At 43.8% G+C, this 15,342-nt stretch overlaps 1 protein-coding gene across 3 annotated transcripts in view; it reads right to left on the minus strand.

Moving 5' to 3' along the window:
- Positions 1 to 15,342, minus strand: part of ABCC1 (ATP binding cassette subfamily C member 1) — a 143,990-nt gene that overhangs the window by 97,941 nt on the left and 30,707 nt on the right. For all 3 annotated transcript variants that reach the window (XR_004967433.1, XR_004967434.1, XM_036308386.1), the window contains exons 2-3: positions 8,217 to 8,393; positions 1,833 to 1,958 (exon numbers count right to left, since the gene is read on the minus strand). Coding sequence is in view for 1 of the 3 variants with exons in the window: in XM_036308386.1 (XP_036164279.1) it covers positions 1,833 to 1,958; positions 8,217 to 8,393 (303 nt within the window). In the remaining 2 variants the exon portion in view is untranslated. The remainder of the gene's footprint in view (positions 1 to 1,832; positions 1,959 to 8,216; positions 8,394 to 15,342) is intronic.

Here is a 15,342-nt window from a genome sequence, read left to right on the forward strand (position 1 = left end):
CGGGAGAATGTTCCTGCAACAGGAAGAGCAGGGCTGGTCCTTCCCTCCTGGAGCCCTGAGGAGAGAGACTGAGCATTTCACAGGCCAGTTCACCTCTTGGCCAGCCCAGCTCAGAGCCCTGGGGGGCACAAAGCCCGGTGACCCTCACCCCGTCATACCTGTGTGCCCGGTACCACAGACAAAGGTCTGAATGAAGAATCAGAAGACCAGGAGCAGGGAAAGTTAAGGGAATATGAGTTATCACAGCCCAAACTAGTCCACCTTGACTCTCCTTTGCCAAAATGTAGAGGTCAAGACCTCCAGGCCAGCAAAACCAAGCCCTTCATTTCCCCATTCCCTCAATATGTTTGTGGAGTGGTTATTGAATGTCAGGCACAGTGTGAGGCTCTGGGGGCACAAAGGATAGCAAAGCCCTGCACAGGTGCCAGGTATTAGCAAAGAGTCCCACCAACACTCCGGACCAGATAGCCTGCGTGTGAAGCCAGCTCTGCTGCTTACTGGCTGTGACCTTGGGCCCGTTTTATCTCTTATCTGTGTCTCAACTTGCTTATCTACAAAATGGGATTAATGAGCCAACATACTTAAATGAATTATTATGCAAAGGGACTAGGGTAGTGCCTGGTACAGAGTACACACTGTTAACCTGTGCTAGAGGATTCCTGGTCCTTCACAACTTAGCTCCAACTTGCCTTCCTTGACCCCCTTCTGTTGCATTCACTATCTACCACAGGGGTGGGGAACCTTTTTTCTGCCAAGAGCCATGTGGATATTTATAACATCATTTAATTAATATTATTCGCTTAATATAAATGTATGTTGCTATGAAAACAGCTCCTAAATTCATTGAATTTTGAGTCCCGCCTGCAGTTGCCTTGGCAGGGACAGATAGAATGATTTCATGGGTCTTATGTGGCCCTGGACCAGACATTCCCCACCCCTGGTCTATCCCCAGAACCCCCACTCGACCTTCTTGCTTCAAGAAAGGCTCATCGTCCTCCTCCTTATGCTCCCTTTTGGCCTCGACCCTCCCTTGGACATACTGTTCTCTCTGCTCAAAACATCCTGCCCCAAACTTGCTCTCTCCTCCCTCTACAACACTCAGGGCCATGCTTGCCGAGGACGTTCCAGCTCCTCAGAGGACCCAAGGGACATGGCACCCTGTAGGAATGGCCTTCACTCAGAGCATGTCACTGTGGAATGCAAGGACTAAAAGCGTGACTTCTGAGTGACCACCCCTTGCTAGACCATGTATTAGCTGTGTGACCTTCAGCAGGGCACATAACCTCTCTGGGCCTTAACCTCCTCACCTTAAAACGGAGACAAAGCAGGGCCTATCTCACAGGGTCGTTCTGAGAATTAGATATAATAAAGCAGTGATAAAGCAGTTCCCCTGTTTGCATCTCCCACTAAATGAGGGACCCACATGGGGCAGGGTGGTCTCTCGTTCAGCTTGGCATCCACTCCTTGTGCAGAGCCTAAAAGCTCAAGAGGCCCAGGCAACTACTGTAAGTGATGAGCTGGCCAGTGCAAGAACAGAGAACAGCAGGTACAGCACAGGACGGCACCTGCACTCAGCCTCGGACGCAGGGAGGGCAAATGGCAGTGGCGACTGTGACAACCGGACCACGCTTGCCCCATTGAAAGGCTGCAGTCACCTCTCAGCTCCAGCCGACTGCTGCCCCAGAAGACTGCTAGTCTAGTGCTGCCGGACCTTTGAGTTTTTTGAGAGAAGCCAGATTTGTGGATTTTTACTGTGAGATCTTCTCATTTTTAAATGCTGGCCACTGCTTTTGATCTCCATACTGCCTGGCGGGCAGCCACCTCCTACTTACCATGGTGATGCCCAAGAGGGTTGGGCTGACCAGAAACACCGGGGCCGGGAAGTTGCCCCAATTTCTTTCCCAGAAAGAGTAGAAGAGGTCTGCCCAGCAGACAATCCACAGCAAAAACCCCAAGGCCTGGAAGAGAAGAAAACACGTCTTACAACGGACAGCACTGGAACTTCCCAGCTCAGCCTCCAGGGGACCAGCCAACTCCTACACTATCAGCTATGGTCCTTGAACACAGCACACATCCTCCGGAACACACGCAAGTGCCAAGTAGGGTGAGCCACCGTCTGAGCCCTCCCATGCTGCTCTGTGACCAGTATACTATCCCCTCCTGTGCCCCTGGCATGACTTAATCTGTCTGGTCCAGGGGTGGGCAAACTTTTTGACTCAAGGGCCACAATGGGTTCTTAAACTGGACCGGAGGGCCGGAACAAAAGCATGGATGGAGTGTTTGTGTGAACTAATATAAATTCAAAGTAAACATCATTACATAAAAGGGTACGGTCTTTTTTTTTTTAAGTTTTATTCATTTCAAACTGGCCGGATCCGGCCCGCAGGCCGTAGTTTGCCCACGGCTGGTCTGGTCACTATTTGCCCCAGCACTTGAAAACAAGATCTGTCTAAACGTTATCTATATCAGCAATGCCAGCAGCTTGCCTACGGCCTCTCTCACAATAACCATTCATCCAGTCAAAATGTATTGGGGGCTTGCAATGGGCCACATACTTTTCAAGGTGCCAAGGATCCAAAAGTGAACAAAAAAGACACAAGTGCCTGCCTTCATGGAGCTGAGATTCTAATGGAATGGAAACAGGTAAGAAGCAAACTGAAAAATACATATTATAAAGCCAGAAGGTAATAAGTGATCTGAGGAAAAACAAAACAGGTGAGGGAAGACCTCTCTGATCAGGTGACATCTGAGTGAAGAGCCAAAAATGAACAATTAAGGGAATGAACAAGTCAGGCGGAGAGAACAGCAAGTGCCTGGTTAGGGAACGTGATCAGTGGGTTATGGCTACGGTGGAAGGAGCAACGGGCTTCGTAGGAGATGGCTGAAGAGGAGCGGTGAGGACTTCTGGATCTCATTCTCTGTGGGGAGGCGTTACCAGAAGGTTTTTGAACAAGGCAAGGACAAGATCTGACTCACATTTTAAAGGCAAATAGGAGAAGTACAAAGTGCTCCCAGAGGAAGAGGAAGGCATTAGATCTAGCTCAGGTTAGGGAAGCAGACTGCATTTTGAGATAGGTTTGGATTGAGTATGAATGAGACAGGTTTCAATGGCGATATAAGCAAAGGGACAGAGAGCGTCAGTAAAATCATTGAAGTTTTCCTGTTTACCAAGGGTTTATGGGAATGAGTCTTGGGTAATGTAGCTTTGAAATATTTCTGAGAAGTATAATTATAAAATTTAAATGACCTCTTGAGACTTTTATTGCATCCCTGATGATACTCAGGCAACGGCAAAGCCACACTAAGTTGCAGGCGCCAGCCTTTCTGACTCCTCGGTAATTTGCCCTACATACTAGCCCTTCCACTTCTGAGATTCAAATTAGTGCCTCAGAAATTATTGTCATGTTTCATTTTTTTAGCACAGACTGGGAACACTTGAAAACAAGTGCTCAGATGCCAGGGCTTTTCTCTCGTGTCAATAAGTGTTTAGTAGAGACTAACTCCATAATGAATGGAATTCATTCCACATATACTTTGTTCAAGTATACTTAATAAATAGCATATTTTACAAATGTGTCTTTTAAATGTCAGTATTTGGGTGAAGTTTTTCTTTGTTTTGATATATTCCTTTGCTATGTCAACCATGGTGTCAGAATTTACCTTTTGAACAGTTGATTTCAGAAACTGTAAAATGAACTAATAATCTTGTGTATCAAATTCAGAGCCCTGGCCTGGGTGGCTCAGTTGGTTGAGCACCGTCCCATACACTGAAAGGTCGCCAGTTCGATCCCCGGTCAGGATGTGTCCAGGAGGCAGCCGATCGATGTTTCTCTTTCTCCCCCTCTCCTTTCCTCTTTCTCTAAGTAATCAATAAAAAAAAAAAAAAATTCAGACCTGTGAGAATGTGTTCATAAAGCATGGGCCTTGCAAAAAAACACGCCCACAAAAAAACTACTGAGATGCATCTAAGTCAACAGGAAAAAGTGGAATGAGGAGCCGGATAGATCATGCTCTAAGTCTCTTCCCCTCAGAAGGCTTATTCTTGCAAGTGGAAAAATAGTAACTGTGCACTGGAGAAACCAGATGACACTTTGACTAAATGAACAAATTAACTCCATCACCGAGCTGTTTGCCATGCAGACCTAGATATAACAGATTGAAGACACGACATCCCTCTAGTACAGTGGTTCTCAACCTTGGCTGCACATTAGAATCACCTGGGAATCTCTTTAAAATCCTGATTTCTGGGCCTCATCCTCCGGAAATTCTGTTTCTTTGTTACTAATGTTGTGGCCCCACCCCATAACAAAGAAACAGAATTTCTGGAGGATGAGGCCCAGAAATCAGGATTTTAAAAAGATTCCCAGGTGATTCTAATGTGCAGCCAAGGTTGAGAACCACTGCTCTAAAATAACTGCCCACCCCTAGCCGATCTGGCTCAATGGATAGAGCATCGGCCTGCAGACTGAAGGGTCCTGGGTTCGATTCCAGTCAAGACACATTCCCAGGTTGCAGGCGCAATCCCCAGTAGGGGGCATGCAGGAGACAGCCGATCAATGATTCTCTCTTATCATTGATGTTTCTCTCTCTCTCTCTCTCTCTCTCTCTCTCTCTCTCTCTCTCTCTCTCTCCCTCTTCCTCTCTGAAATCAATAAAAATATATTTAAAAAAAATAAAATAATTTAAATAAATAAAATAACTGGCCCCTGGCCAACCGATGTGGCTCAGTGGTTTAGTGTCAAGCTATGAACCAGAAGGTCACCATCCAATTCCTGGTCAGGGCACATGCCCTGGTTGCAGGCTTCATCCCCAGTAAGGGGTATGCAGGAGGCAGCCAATCAATGATTCTCTCTCATCACTGATGTTTCTATCTCTCTCTCCCTCTCACCTCCTCTCTGAAATCAATAAAAATAAATTAATAATAAAAAAAGACTAAGGCAAGATTATTAAATTTAAAAAGAAAATGAAACAGCTGGCCCACATTCTTCAATTATGTCAATGCCATAAAAAAAGAGAAAGGAGAAGAGATCTTCCAGATTAAAGAAAACTAAAGAGACAACATGATTCAATGCAATACATGACATTGGACTGGATTCTGAACTGGGGGGAAAATGCTCAAACGAATAGTATTGGGACAACTGGAAAAATGGGGAGATAGACAGATTTTTCTTTTAAGTGTTCATGTTAAATTTTCTGAATTTAGTAATTATACTGTGGTTACATTAAGAGAATATCCATGCTTCAAGAAAAGATATTTTGAAAAATTAAGCAGTAAAGGGGCATGGTGGCTGCTACCTACTCTCAAATGATTCAGAAAAATTAAATAATGTATGCATAAAGATAAAACAAATACGACAAAATGTTAAAAATTGGTGACTATGAGCAACGAGGATACAGGGCTAGGGCGAGTCCTTGGTATCATTCTTGCAACTTGGCTATAGTTTGAAATTATCTCAGGATAAAAACTTTTCTTTTTTTGCCCTATTTTATTTTTTAAATCATGGTGGACATATATTATACTGGTTTCAAGAGTACAACATAGTGATTCTACATTTACAGACCTTACGATGCGATTACCACGTATGTCTGGTAATCATCTGTCACTGTACAGTTATTACAATATTATTGGCTATATTTCCTGTGCTGTACATTATAGCCCGTGACTTACTAATTTTATAACTGGAGTCTGTACCTCCAGTTATGAAATAATTTTTTATTTTTCAATTACAGTTGATATACAATATTATATTAATTCTGGCACACAATCACTCAGTGATTAGACCTTTCTATCACTTACGAGTAATCACCCCAATAAATCTAGTACCCATCTGATACCACACATAGTTATTACAATATTATTAAATGTATTCCCTATGCTATACTTTACATCCCCATAACTATTCTGTAACTCCCAATTTGTACTTCTAAATCCCTTCACCTTTTTGACCCAGCCCCCAACACCTCTTCCATCTGGCAAAGGTAAAAATGTTCTTTGTATCTATGAGTCTGTTTCTATTCTGCTTTTGTTTTTTAGATTCCATATATAAGTGAAATCATATGGTATTTGTCTTTCTCTGTCTGACTTATTTCACTCAGCACAATACCCTCTGGGTCCATTCATGTTGTTGCAGATGACAAGATTTCATTCTTTTTTGTGGCTGGATCATATTATACATATCTATTTATATATTGTTTATATATTTGTGTATTGATGGACATTTAGATTGCTCCCATATATTGGCTATCTATATATATAAAAGCCTAAGCGACCAGCTGACGGGCCGACCCACCAGTAGCTCTGACAAGCACTGACCACAAGGGGGCAGACACTCAATGCAGGAGCAGAAACCACAAGCATGGAAACATGGAACAGACTGATGAATCTCAGAGGGAAAGGAAGAGGATGGAGGGCGGGAAGAGATTAACCAAAGATCTTATATGCATACTAGAGGCCCGGTGCACAAATTCATGCACTGGTGGGGTCCCTCAGCCTGGCTTGTGGGGAGTGGGCCGAAACCAGCTCTCCAACATCCTGACGGGTCCTGGATTGCGAGAGGGCGCAGGCCAGACCAAGAAACCCCACCGGTGCATGAATCTGTGCACCGGGCCTCTAGCTGTAAATAATGCTGCAAAGAACATATGGATGTAAATGTCTTTTTGGTTTAGTGTTTGGGGTTTCTTTGGATAAATATCCCAAAGTGGAACTGCTCTGTCCTTCTTTGTCTCTTGTTATAGCCTTTGTTTTAAAGTCTATTTTGTCTGATATTAAGTATTGCTACTCCAGCTCTTTTCCATTTTCATGAAATATCTTTTTCTATCCCTTTACTATCAGTTTGTGGTTGTCTTTAGATCTGAAGCACGTCTACTGTAGACAGCATATGCAAGGGTTTGGTTTTGTTATCACTTAGCCACCATATGTCTTTTGATTGAAGCATTTAATCCATTTGCATTTATAGTAATTGTTGATAGATACTAGTATGTATTTATTGCCAATTTATTATTCATATTCTTATCTTTCTTTTTTTCTTCTTCTTCTTAAAGAAGACCTTTCAACATTTCTTATAATACTCACTTAGTGGTGATGAACTCCTTTTGCTTTTTTGTGTGTGTGTGTGTGTCTGAGAAGCTCTTTATCTGTCCTTTGATTCTAAATGATAGCTTTGCTGGGTAGAGTAATCTCGGTTTTGGGGCCTTGCTGTTCATCACTTTGCATATTTTGTGCCACTCCCTTCTGGTCTGCCAAGTTTCTATTGAGAAATCAGCTGACAGTCTTATGGGAGCTCCCTTATAGGTAACTAACTGCTTTTCTCTTGCTGCTTTTAAGATTCTCTCTTTGTCTTTAACCTTTGCCATTTTAATTATGATGTGTCTTGATGTGGGCCTCTTTGTGGAACTTTCTGCACTTCCTGGACTTGTGTGTATTTTGCCTTCACCAGGTGAAGGAAGAATTTTCATTATTTCTTCAAATAGGTTCTCAATCCCTTGCTCTCTCTTTTCAATACTTGATGTTGTCCCTGAGAACCCTTAAACTGTCCTCATTTTTCAGAATTCTTTTTTCTTTTTGATGTTCTGATTGGGTGTTTTCTGCTACCTTGTCTTCTAAATGCCTGATTTGATCCTCTGTTTCATCAAATCTGCTGTTGACTCCTTCTAGTGTATTCTTCATTTCAGTTATTGTATTCTTCATTTCTGACTGGTTCTTTTTTATGGTTTCTATGTCCTTTTTAATGCTGTTGAGGTTCTCATTAAGTTCCTTGAGCATCCACATCACCATTGTTTTAAACTCTGTATCCCGATAGCTTGCCTTCAAGTTTTATTTAGTTCTTTTTTCTGAAGATTTCTCCTGTTCTTTCTGTTGGGACATGTTTCTTTGTCTCACCATTTTGGCTGCCTCTCTGAGTTTGTTTCTATGTGTTAGGTAGATCTTCTGTGTCTCCCAGTCCTGGTAGAATGGCCTAATGTAGTAGGTGTTCTGTGGGGCCCAGTGGCACAGCCTCATGGAGATTAAGAAATGTGCTCAAGGTCCTACAGCTAGTAAGGGACAGAGATGATAAGTGAACCCATGTCTGAATGCAGGGCCCCAGTCTTATCTACCACATCACTGTTCAGTCTTCTAGAAAAAGGAACTCAGGGCCAATGAAGTAGAAGAAACATGTTAGTTTTCACCAACCACTACTCCCCCATCCAGGAACACCCCTCTACCCATGATGACTTACAGTTTTGGCTTTGTTGAGATGTGTCATCTGAATGTAGCCCCGGTCATGGTGGGAAAGATAGAGGAAGTAGAAGGGGAAGCTGACCCAGAGGTAAAAACAAGGCACCCACACAAGGATGGTGTTCTGAAAGCACTTGGTGAAGTCGGGATTGCTGGTGTACCACGTGACGTTCCAGTCCTGTAGAAACAAACACAAGCACAGGGTCAATGGGGTGTGCCAAAGAGTGATGGGGGTTTGTGTGTAATTCAAAACTAGTTGTCACCCTGGCTCAGTATGGCTCAGTTGGTTGGGTGTTGTCCTGTGCACCGAAAGGTTGCTGGTTCGATTCCCAGTCAGGGCACACGCCCAGGTTGCAGTCTCAATGCCCAGTAGTGGGGTGCGCAGGAGACAGCTGATTGATGTTTTATTTCTCGCTTACATCAATGTTTCTCTCTCTCTCTCTCTCTCTCTCTCTCTCTCTCTCTCTCTCTCTCTCTCTCTCCCTCTCCCCTTTCTTTCTCTCTCTCAAAATCAATAAAAATACTTTTTAAAAAACCAGCTGTCATGGGGTTTAAGAAAAACAAACAAGACCCCTGCTCCTGAAGCCCTCTCAGGCAGAATATGCAACCTGGAGAGTTCAGTAGCCAGAAAAACTATGACACAAGGGATCAGGAATAAGAGATGCCTCATTCCACATAACAGACAGGTTCCTAGGAACTATGGCAAATTCCATTGTTGTACAAAGATGGAGACATCCATTTAAAGGAATCTTGCAGGGGTACTTCCCTGTAAACAGAGGAGTCCTTTAGTCATATGGATCATTCCTACTTTACTATCTTGTGAATTGAGGACTTTCTAATCTTCTTCCTCACCCTCACCATTATCATTTTCTTCACCATTATCATTACTACCATTACCATCATTACTATTACAATCATTTTCATCAGCTCCATCAGCACCATCAGCATCACCACCATTAGCACCATCACCATCATCATCATCACCGATAACACCTAAATTGTGCGAGGCCCTATTTTAAGTTACTTCATATGTATTATCCCCTTTAATTCTATAAGTACTTTATCCCTCCTTTTTCAGATAGGAAAACTGAGACACAGAGAGGTTCAATGACTTGTCTAGTATTACACAGCTGGTAAGATCTGCAGCGGAATTCAAACTCAGGCAATTTGGTTCTGGGTCCCTGCAGTTAATGACTAAGCTGTCCATCCTTGGTAACAAGTTTGTTGTAAGTACTTTTATTTTATTTTTTTAAGAAACCACCTATATTTTGTTAAAGAGACATACCAGATAGATAAATAGATATAGACATATATAGATCAAGTATATCTGCCCAAGAATAAACTTCAATCCGCGGTCAGTCTTCAGTAATGGACAATTTAATTCAAATCCTCATCTGACCACTGACCAGTTACACAACCTGGGGAAAAGTTATTACCTTATTTGGGGGTCTCAATTTTCTATCTCTTTGATTATATCAGATAAACTTAGAGATTGGAAACAGGTGGCCCGCAGGCCAATTTGACCGCAGATGTTTTATTCTTATTGTTGTTTTAAGCAGACTTTTAAAAAAAATTTAGGTTAACTGCAAAACATTTCAAATCAGAAAACTTCATATAAAAATTTGGATTTCTGGCTACTCTTAAAAAATCAGAAAATATGGCAGCCCTGCGCCCATATTCCTGCTTCAGAACCACCAGCAGGCGTTGGGGAGGAGCCAGTCTTGGGACAGGGTCTGTGTGTTTCAGTTGGCCAGTCTCCATGCGGCCCACATCTCTCCTAGGTTTCTCTGTCTACCACTGGATGATGTTCTCTCCAGATACCTGATGCCAAGCCTTCCCCCAGCAAGATCACCAAGGAACTCCAAGAAACCTGAAACCTCACAGCTCTGTCCAAATTTTAAAGGCACATCAACGAATGTTAAGAGAACGTGATGGGAACAAGCAGATCATTTCACTTAAAAAAAAAAACATTTGACAATATGATCAAAACATTATGTTCCAAGCATTTCAAAAAAGAGACCTAGTTACGTTCAACAAGGTGAGTACACTTAATACAACTGAAGCATACACTTAAAAATGGTAAAGATAATTTTAAAATAAAGACTCTGACTTAAAAAAGAGAGATCTAGGTATGTAAACAAGTACCTACTAGTAAACTGGTTTTTTGAATGTATAATTGATAAATGATATTATGATATAAACGGGTTTTTTCCAGAACCAAAAACAAGAAATCAATGAAATGTAAACTTTAAGTGATTAACACACACAAAGGTATTTAGCTAGGCAACTTCTAAACACAAAGAAACCCTTAGGACAGTAGTTCTCAATCTTCCTAATGCCGCGACCCTTTAATACAGTTCCTCACGTGGTGGTGACCTTCACCCACAAAATTATTTTCGTTGCTACTTCATAACTGTAATGTTGCTACTGTTATGAATCGTAATGTAAATATCTGATATGCAGGATGTATTTTCATTGTTACAAATTGAACATAATTAAAGCATAGTGATTAATCACAAAAACAATATGTAATTATTTTGTGTTTTCCGATGGTCTTAGGCGACCCCTGTGAAAGGGTCGTTTGACCCCCAAAGGGGTTGCAGCCCACAGGTGGAGAACCACTGTCTTAGGACAAAGTTCATGCCTCTATGAACTTGGGCATTTGAAATTTGATCATATGAGTTATTTAAATCAAAGACCGGTTTTATTTTAACTGGTTTCACATCACTTGTAATTCTTAAGGTGATGGTGGGAAAAAAAGGATTCAACTGTTGGTGTTTATTATATACAGTACGGTTTCTGAGCAATTGCCAGGAAAAGCTCATTCCATAGGAATTTGCCCTTCTAATAAGAAAATACTGGTGGGGCCTACTATATACAGTTATGTATACAAGCTCGGTTCATGTGCGAGACATTTCAGCCCCACTAAGTTCTCCCCACTACAGCTAAAGTTATATTACCCATCTATATATCCATATATGCATTTATAGATATATCTACCCACTCATTTGTAAACCCACCCATCTAAATATCCATCCATCCATCCATCCATCCATCCACTCACTAGTCTATCCATCCATACATCTACCAAACCATCCATGTACCAACTTATCCATTTATATACCTGTCTATCCATCCACCCATCTACCTACCCTTCCATCTCCCAGCCACACAACACATCCATCTACCCATCCATCCATCCATCCATCCACCCATCACACACCCACCCACACATCCATCCATCTCTCTCTCTCTCTCTTTGTATTTATCTTTTTAAAAAAATATGTTTTATTGATTTTTAGAGAGAGAGGAAGGGAGAGGGAGAGAGAGATGGAAACATCAATGAAAGAGGAACATCAACATTGATTGGCTGCCTCCTGCACATCCCCTGCCAAGATCGAGCCCGCAACCCAGGCATGTGCCCTGACCAAGAATCAAACCAGTGGCTTCCTGGTGCATAGGTCAACATTCAACCACTGAGCCACACCAGGCGGCTGTATTTATTTTTAATAGATAATACATTTATGTACTGGATTTTTTCAAATTACACAAAATGGTATACTGTGAAAAATAAGCCTTCTTCCCTGAACTCACAGACCCCCATTCCACCCCACAGGCAAAACTACCATTGCTAACACCTTGTATATTCTTCTAGATTATCTTCCAAATAGTGTATCTATTTTGTCTCCCTAAAAGGTACATACATGTCCTTTACCTTACTTTTTTTACTTAACTAATATTAGAAACTGATCTTTACCAATAACATAGATCTGCTTTATTCTTGATAGCTTACTTTTATTTTTGAACAAAGGATGAGAAAAGGCCATCTTCCCATTCTGGTCCCTAATCCCTCAGTTGCTCTCTCTAGAGGAATTTTATGTTTCTATGTATCCTTCCAGAACATACCTTATGCATATATAACAAAAATACTATACAATAAAAGGCTAATATGCAAATTGACCAACGGTAGCACAACGGGTCCCTATGACGCGCGTTGACCACCAGGAGGCAGACGCTCAACGCAGGAGCTGCCCCCTGGTGGACAGTGCGCTCCCTCAGGGGGAGTGCCACTCAGCCAGAAGCCGGGCTTACAGCTGGCGAGCACAGTGGCGGTGGCGGGAGCCTCTCCCACCTCCAGGGCAGCACTAAGGATGTCCGACTACTGGCAGTGGGCCTAAGGCTGCAGTCAGACATCCCCCGAGGGCTCCTGGACTGCGAGAGGGTGCAGGCTCACTGAGGGACCCCCGCCCCCGCCATGCACGATTTCATGCACTGGGCCTCTAGTAATATATATTTTCTGTTATCAAATGGAAGGAAGCATACTCCATTTACTGTTCTGTATCTTGCTTTTGCTTTTTTTCTCTTAATAATAGGTCTTAAAGACCGTCCTGCACTGCACATGAACAGTTTCCTTCTTCTCTGTGCTGGCTGATTTATACTCCACTGTAGGACTTTACTTTACTTACTTAGTCTCCTGCTGACTGGGCATTGGGTTGCTCTTACAAACAATGCAGCCTTGAATAAATAACTGGTACATGCCTCACATTACACACAAAGACGCTTATTTGTAAGGTCACTTTTTAGAAGTATACTTGAAAAACAAATTTAAAAAATAAATAAATAAAAGCACTCAGGTGCTGAGTGGAAAATTCATAGACTTTAATATGTGTGTTAATATATGGGACAGATTTGATTGCTCTCTCTCCTCCAGTGGCTCCCTATTACCTCTGAGAGCTGATCCCTGCTACGGTTCATGAGGCCTTCCACATTCAAGCTCCATCTGTTCCTTCTACAGTTTCTCCTGCCCTTTTCCCCAATGTGTCAACTGAGGCATTCACTCAAATAAGCATTTGCCAGGCATGTGTCAGACACTGCTCAAGGCACTGGAGACTCAGGAAGGCCATGGTCTCTGCCCAGCTGATAGACAAATGAGTGGTTCTTTGGCATATCTCTTACTATATGGTCTCCCTGGAATGTCTTTCCATCACAACAAACTCCTATTCATCCTTCAAAACCCAACTCAGGTCCCTCCTTTAAGAAGCCTTCCTCACTCCCTAAACCATGAGACAGCCTGTCCTCCCCTGCAATGGTTTTCTTATATGTCTGTCAACATCTCTGTCCTGCAAGGGCCATGCAAGGACCTCCGTGCCAGTTCCGTGCTGTATTTACCTGTGACTACTGTCCTGCTACCCAGCAGGCCCCAGAGGTTATTAAGTAAACAAGTGGCCCAAGCCATGCCCCACCCCCAGGTATTATTTCCTACTTTACTTTTTAAAAAATAAAAATCCATCCAAGTACAACCTAGCACTGATCCCTGGCTTTCTGGTGGAGTGAATAGGGATTAAAACTTAGGCCCTGACCTTATGTGAACCTGGGCAGGTCACTTAACTACAAGTAGCAGTTACTAATAATTAGTAACAGTCACCACTTCTCCCACAAGCACTGCCCAGAGTCAGGAAGCTTAAAGGACAAAGAAGAGCTGAAGTGAAGAAGTGAGCAAGAGGAAATGGGGGATCTAAGGATGCGGGGCCCAGGAAGGAGGGGTCACAGAAATGCTTAGCAAAGGAAGGCGGTGACTCTTCAGAGGGCAGCTTCCTGCTCAAAGCCGGATGCCTGGGCCCTGACCCAGAGGGCGGAGATGGAGCCAGGAAGGAAGGGGGAGCATGAAAAGGGGAAACAGGATTGTGAACATGAACTTTCACTGCTGCAGAACGCAGCCAACGCAGGCTGTCCCACCCCCAGCCCCCACACGGCCTGTCACTGCTCCTACCCAGCCAACGGTGTCCCTGACCACAACTGTCACAGGAGCAAAGATAAGAGTGTTGGGGACCTTCTGCATGTTCCCCGCCGGCTGGGACCTGGATGTCTCCACTGTCCAAACTCCTGGAGACAAGCAGTGTGGGCCCCTCTGTTTGGTGTTTCCGGGGTGAGGGGGGCAGGGGGTGGGTGCAACAAACGCTGAAGACCTAATTATAAGGCTTAAGGAAGGATGAGTCTGCCGTTCACTCTCTACCTCCAACCCCAGGCTGATGGAACCTCTGCTCTGATTCTGTCCACCCTCAGCTGCTGGGAAATGAAATTCAGCCCAGGAAATGTGAGACCAGGAAACAGTCCCCAGCGCTGGCCCAGGCACTGCGATCCAAGGGCGAGCGGGGGCGGGGGGTTTGGGGGTGGGGGGGCTGGCTCAGGGCTTGTCAATAGAGAAAGTGCACCCCCAGACTCCCCGGACAGAGGCTTCTCTTCACAGGACACCTCCACAGCTTAGACGCCTTCTACGCCCCCTGCCCTCAGCCCTGACATTCAGGATCTGGGGCACAAGTCCAAATCAGCTTGGCCCACGAGCTTTGGAAGTTCATGAAATTTCTCTCTCTGGGCGGAATAATGACAACCAACATGTTCTGAGCGCTGCTCCAAGTCTCCCACGCCTAGGACACTACTCAGTTCTCACAAGAAGAGACGCTGCTGTTATCCCCATCTCACAGATGAGGAAACTGAGGCACCAGGAAATAAGACATCTTCCCAAAGGCCATGCTGCAGTGGGTCTATGTCGTCCCCACCCCAACCCCCATGCACATTTCTCCTTCTCTGGCAACAGCCCCTGGCTCTCATTCATAAACAAACCCTCTATTCTCAGCCACACACTCAGGCCCTCATTAGCATCAGCCAATCAACAGAGGCCGTTACTCACATGCTGGTGATTAGTTCAAAAGTGGGCATTTGAGCCCCAGCAGGTTTGGTCAGTGGATGGAGCATTGGCCTGTGGACTGAAGAGTCTTGGGTTCAGTTCGGTCAAGGGCATGTGCCTCAGATGCAGGCTGGATTCCCTGGCCTCTGTCAACCAATCGATGTATCTCTCTCATATCGATGTTTCTCTTTGCTCCCACCCCCAGCTCTCCCTTCCACTCTATCTAAAAGCCAATGGGGAAATATCCTCAGGTGAGAATTTTTTTAAAAAATGGGCACCTGACCCAAACAGAGCCAACCACAGCAAGAATACATCCTCTCTTGTCGCCAAAGTTTCAGGGTGAAGATGTGGAGTTTACAGGTGTCTCAGCCATTTACAAGGGAAGCACCGAGTGCTGCGAGGGGAAAGGAAGGGAAGCACCACGATGGCCAGTGTGAGAAGG

This window comes from Myotis myotis, unplaced genomic scaffold, assembly GCF_014108235.1.
Source record: "Myotis myotis isolate mMyoMyo1 unplaced genomic scaffold, mMyoMyo1.p scaffold_m19_p_5, whole genome shotgun sequence".
Lineage (NCBI taxonomy): Eukaryota > Metazoa > Chordata > Mammalia > Chiroptera > Vespertilionidae > Myotis > Myotis myotis.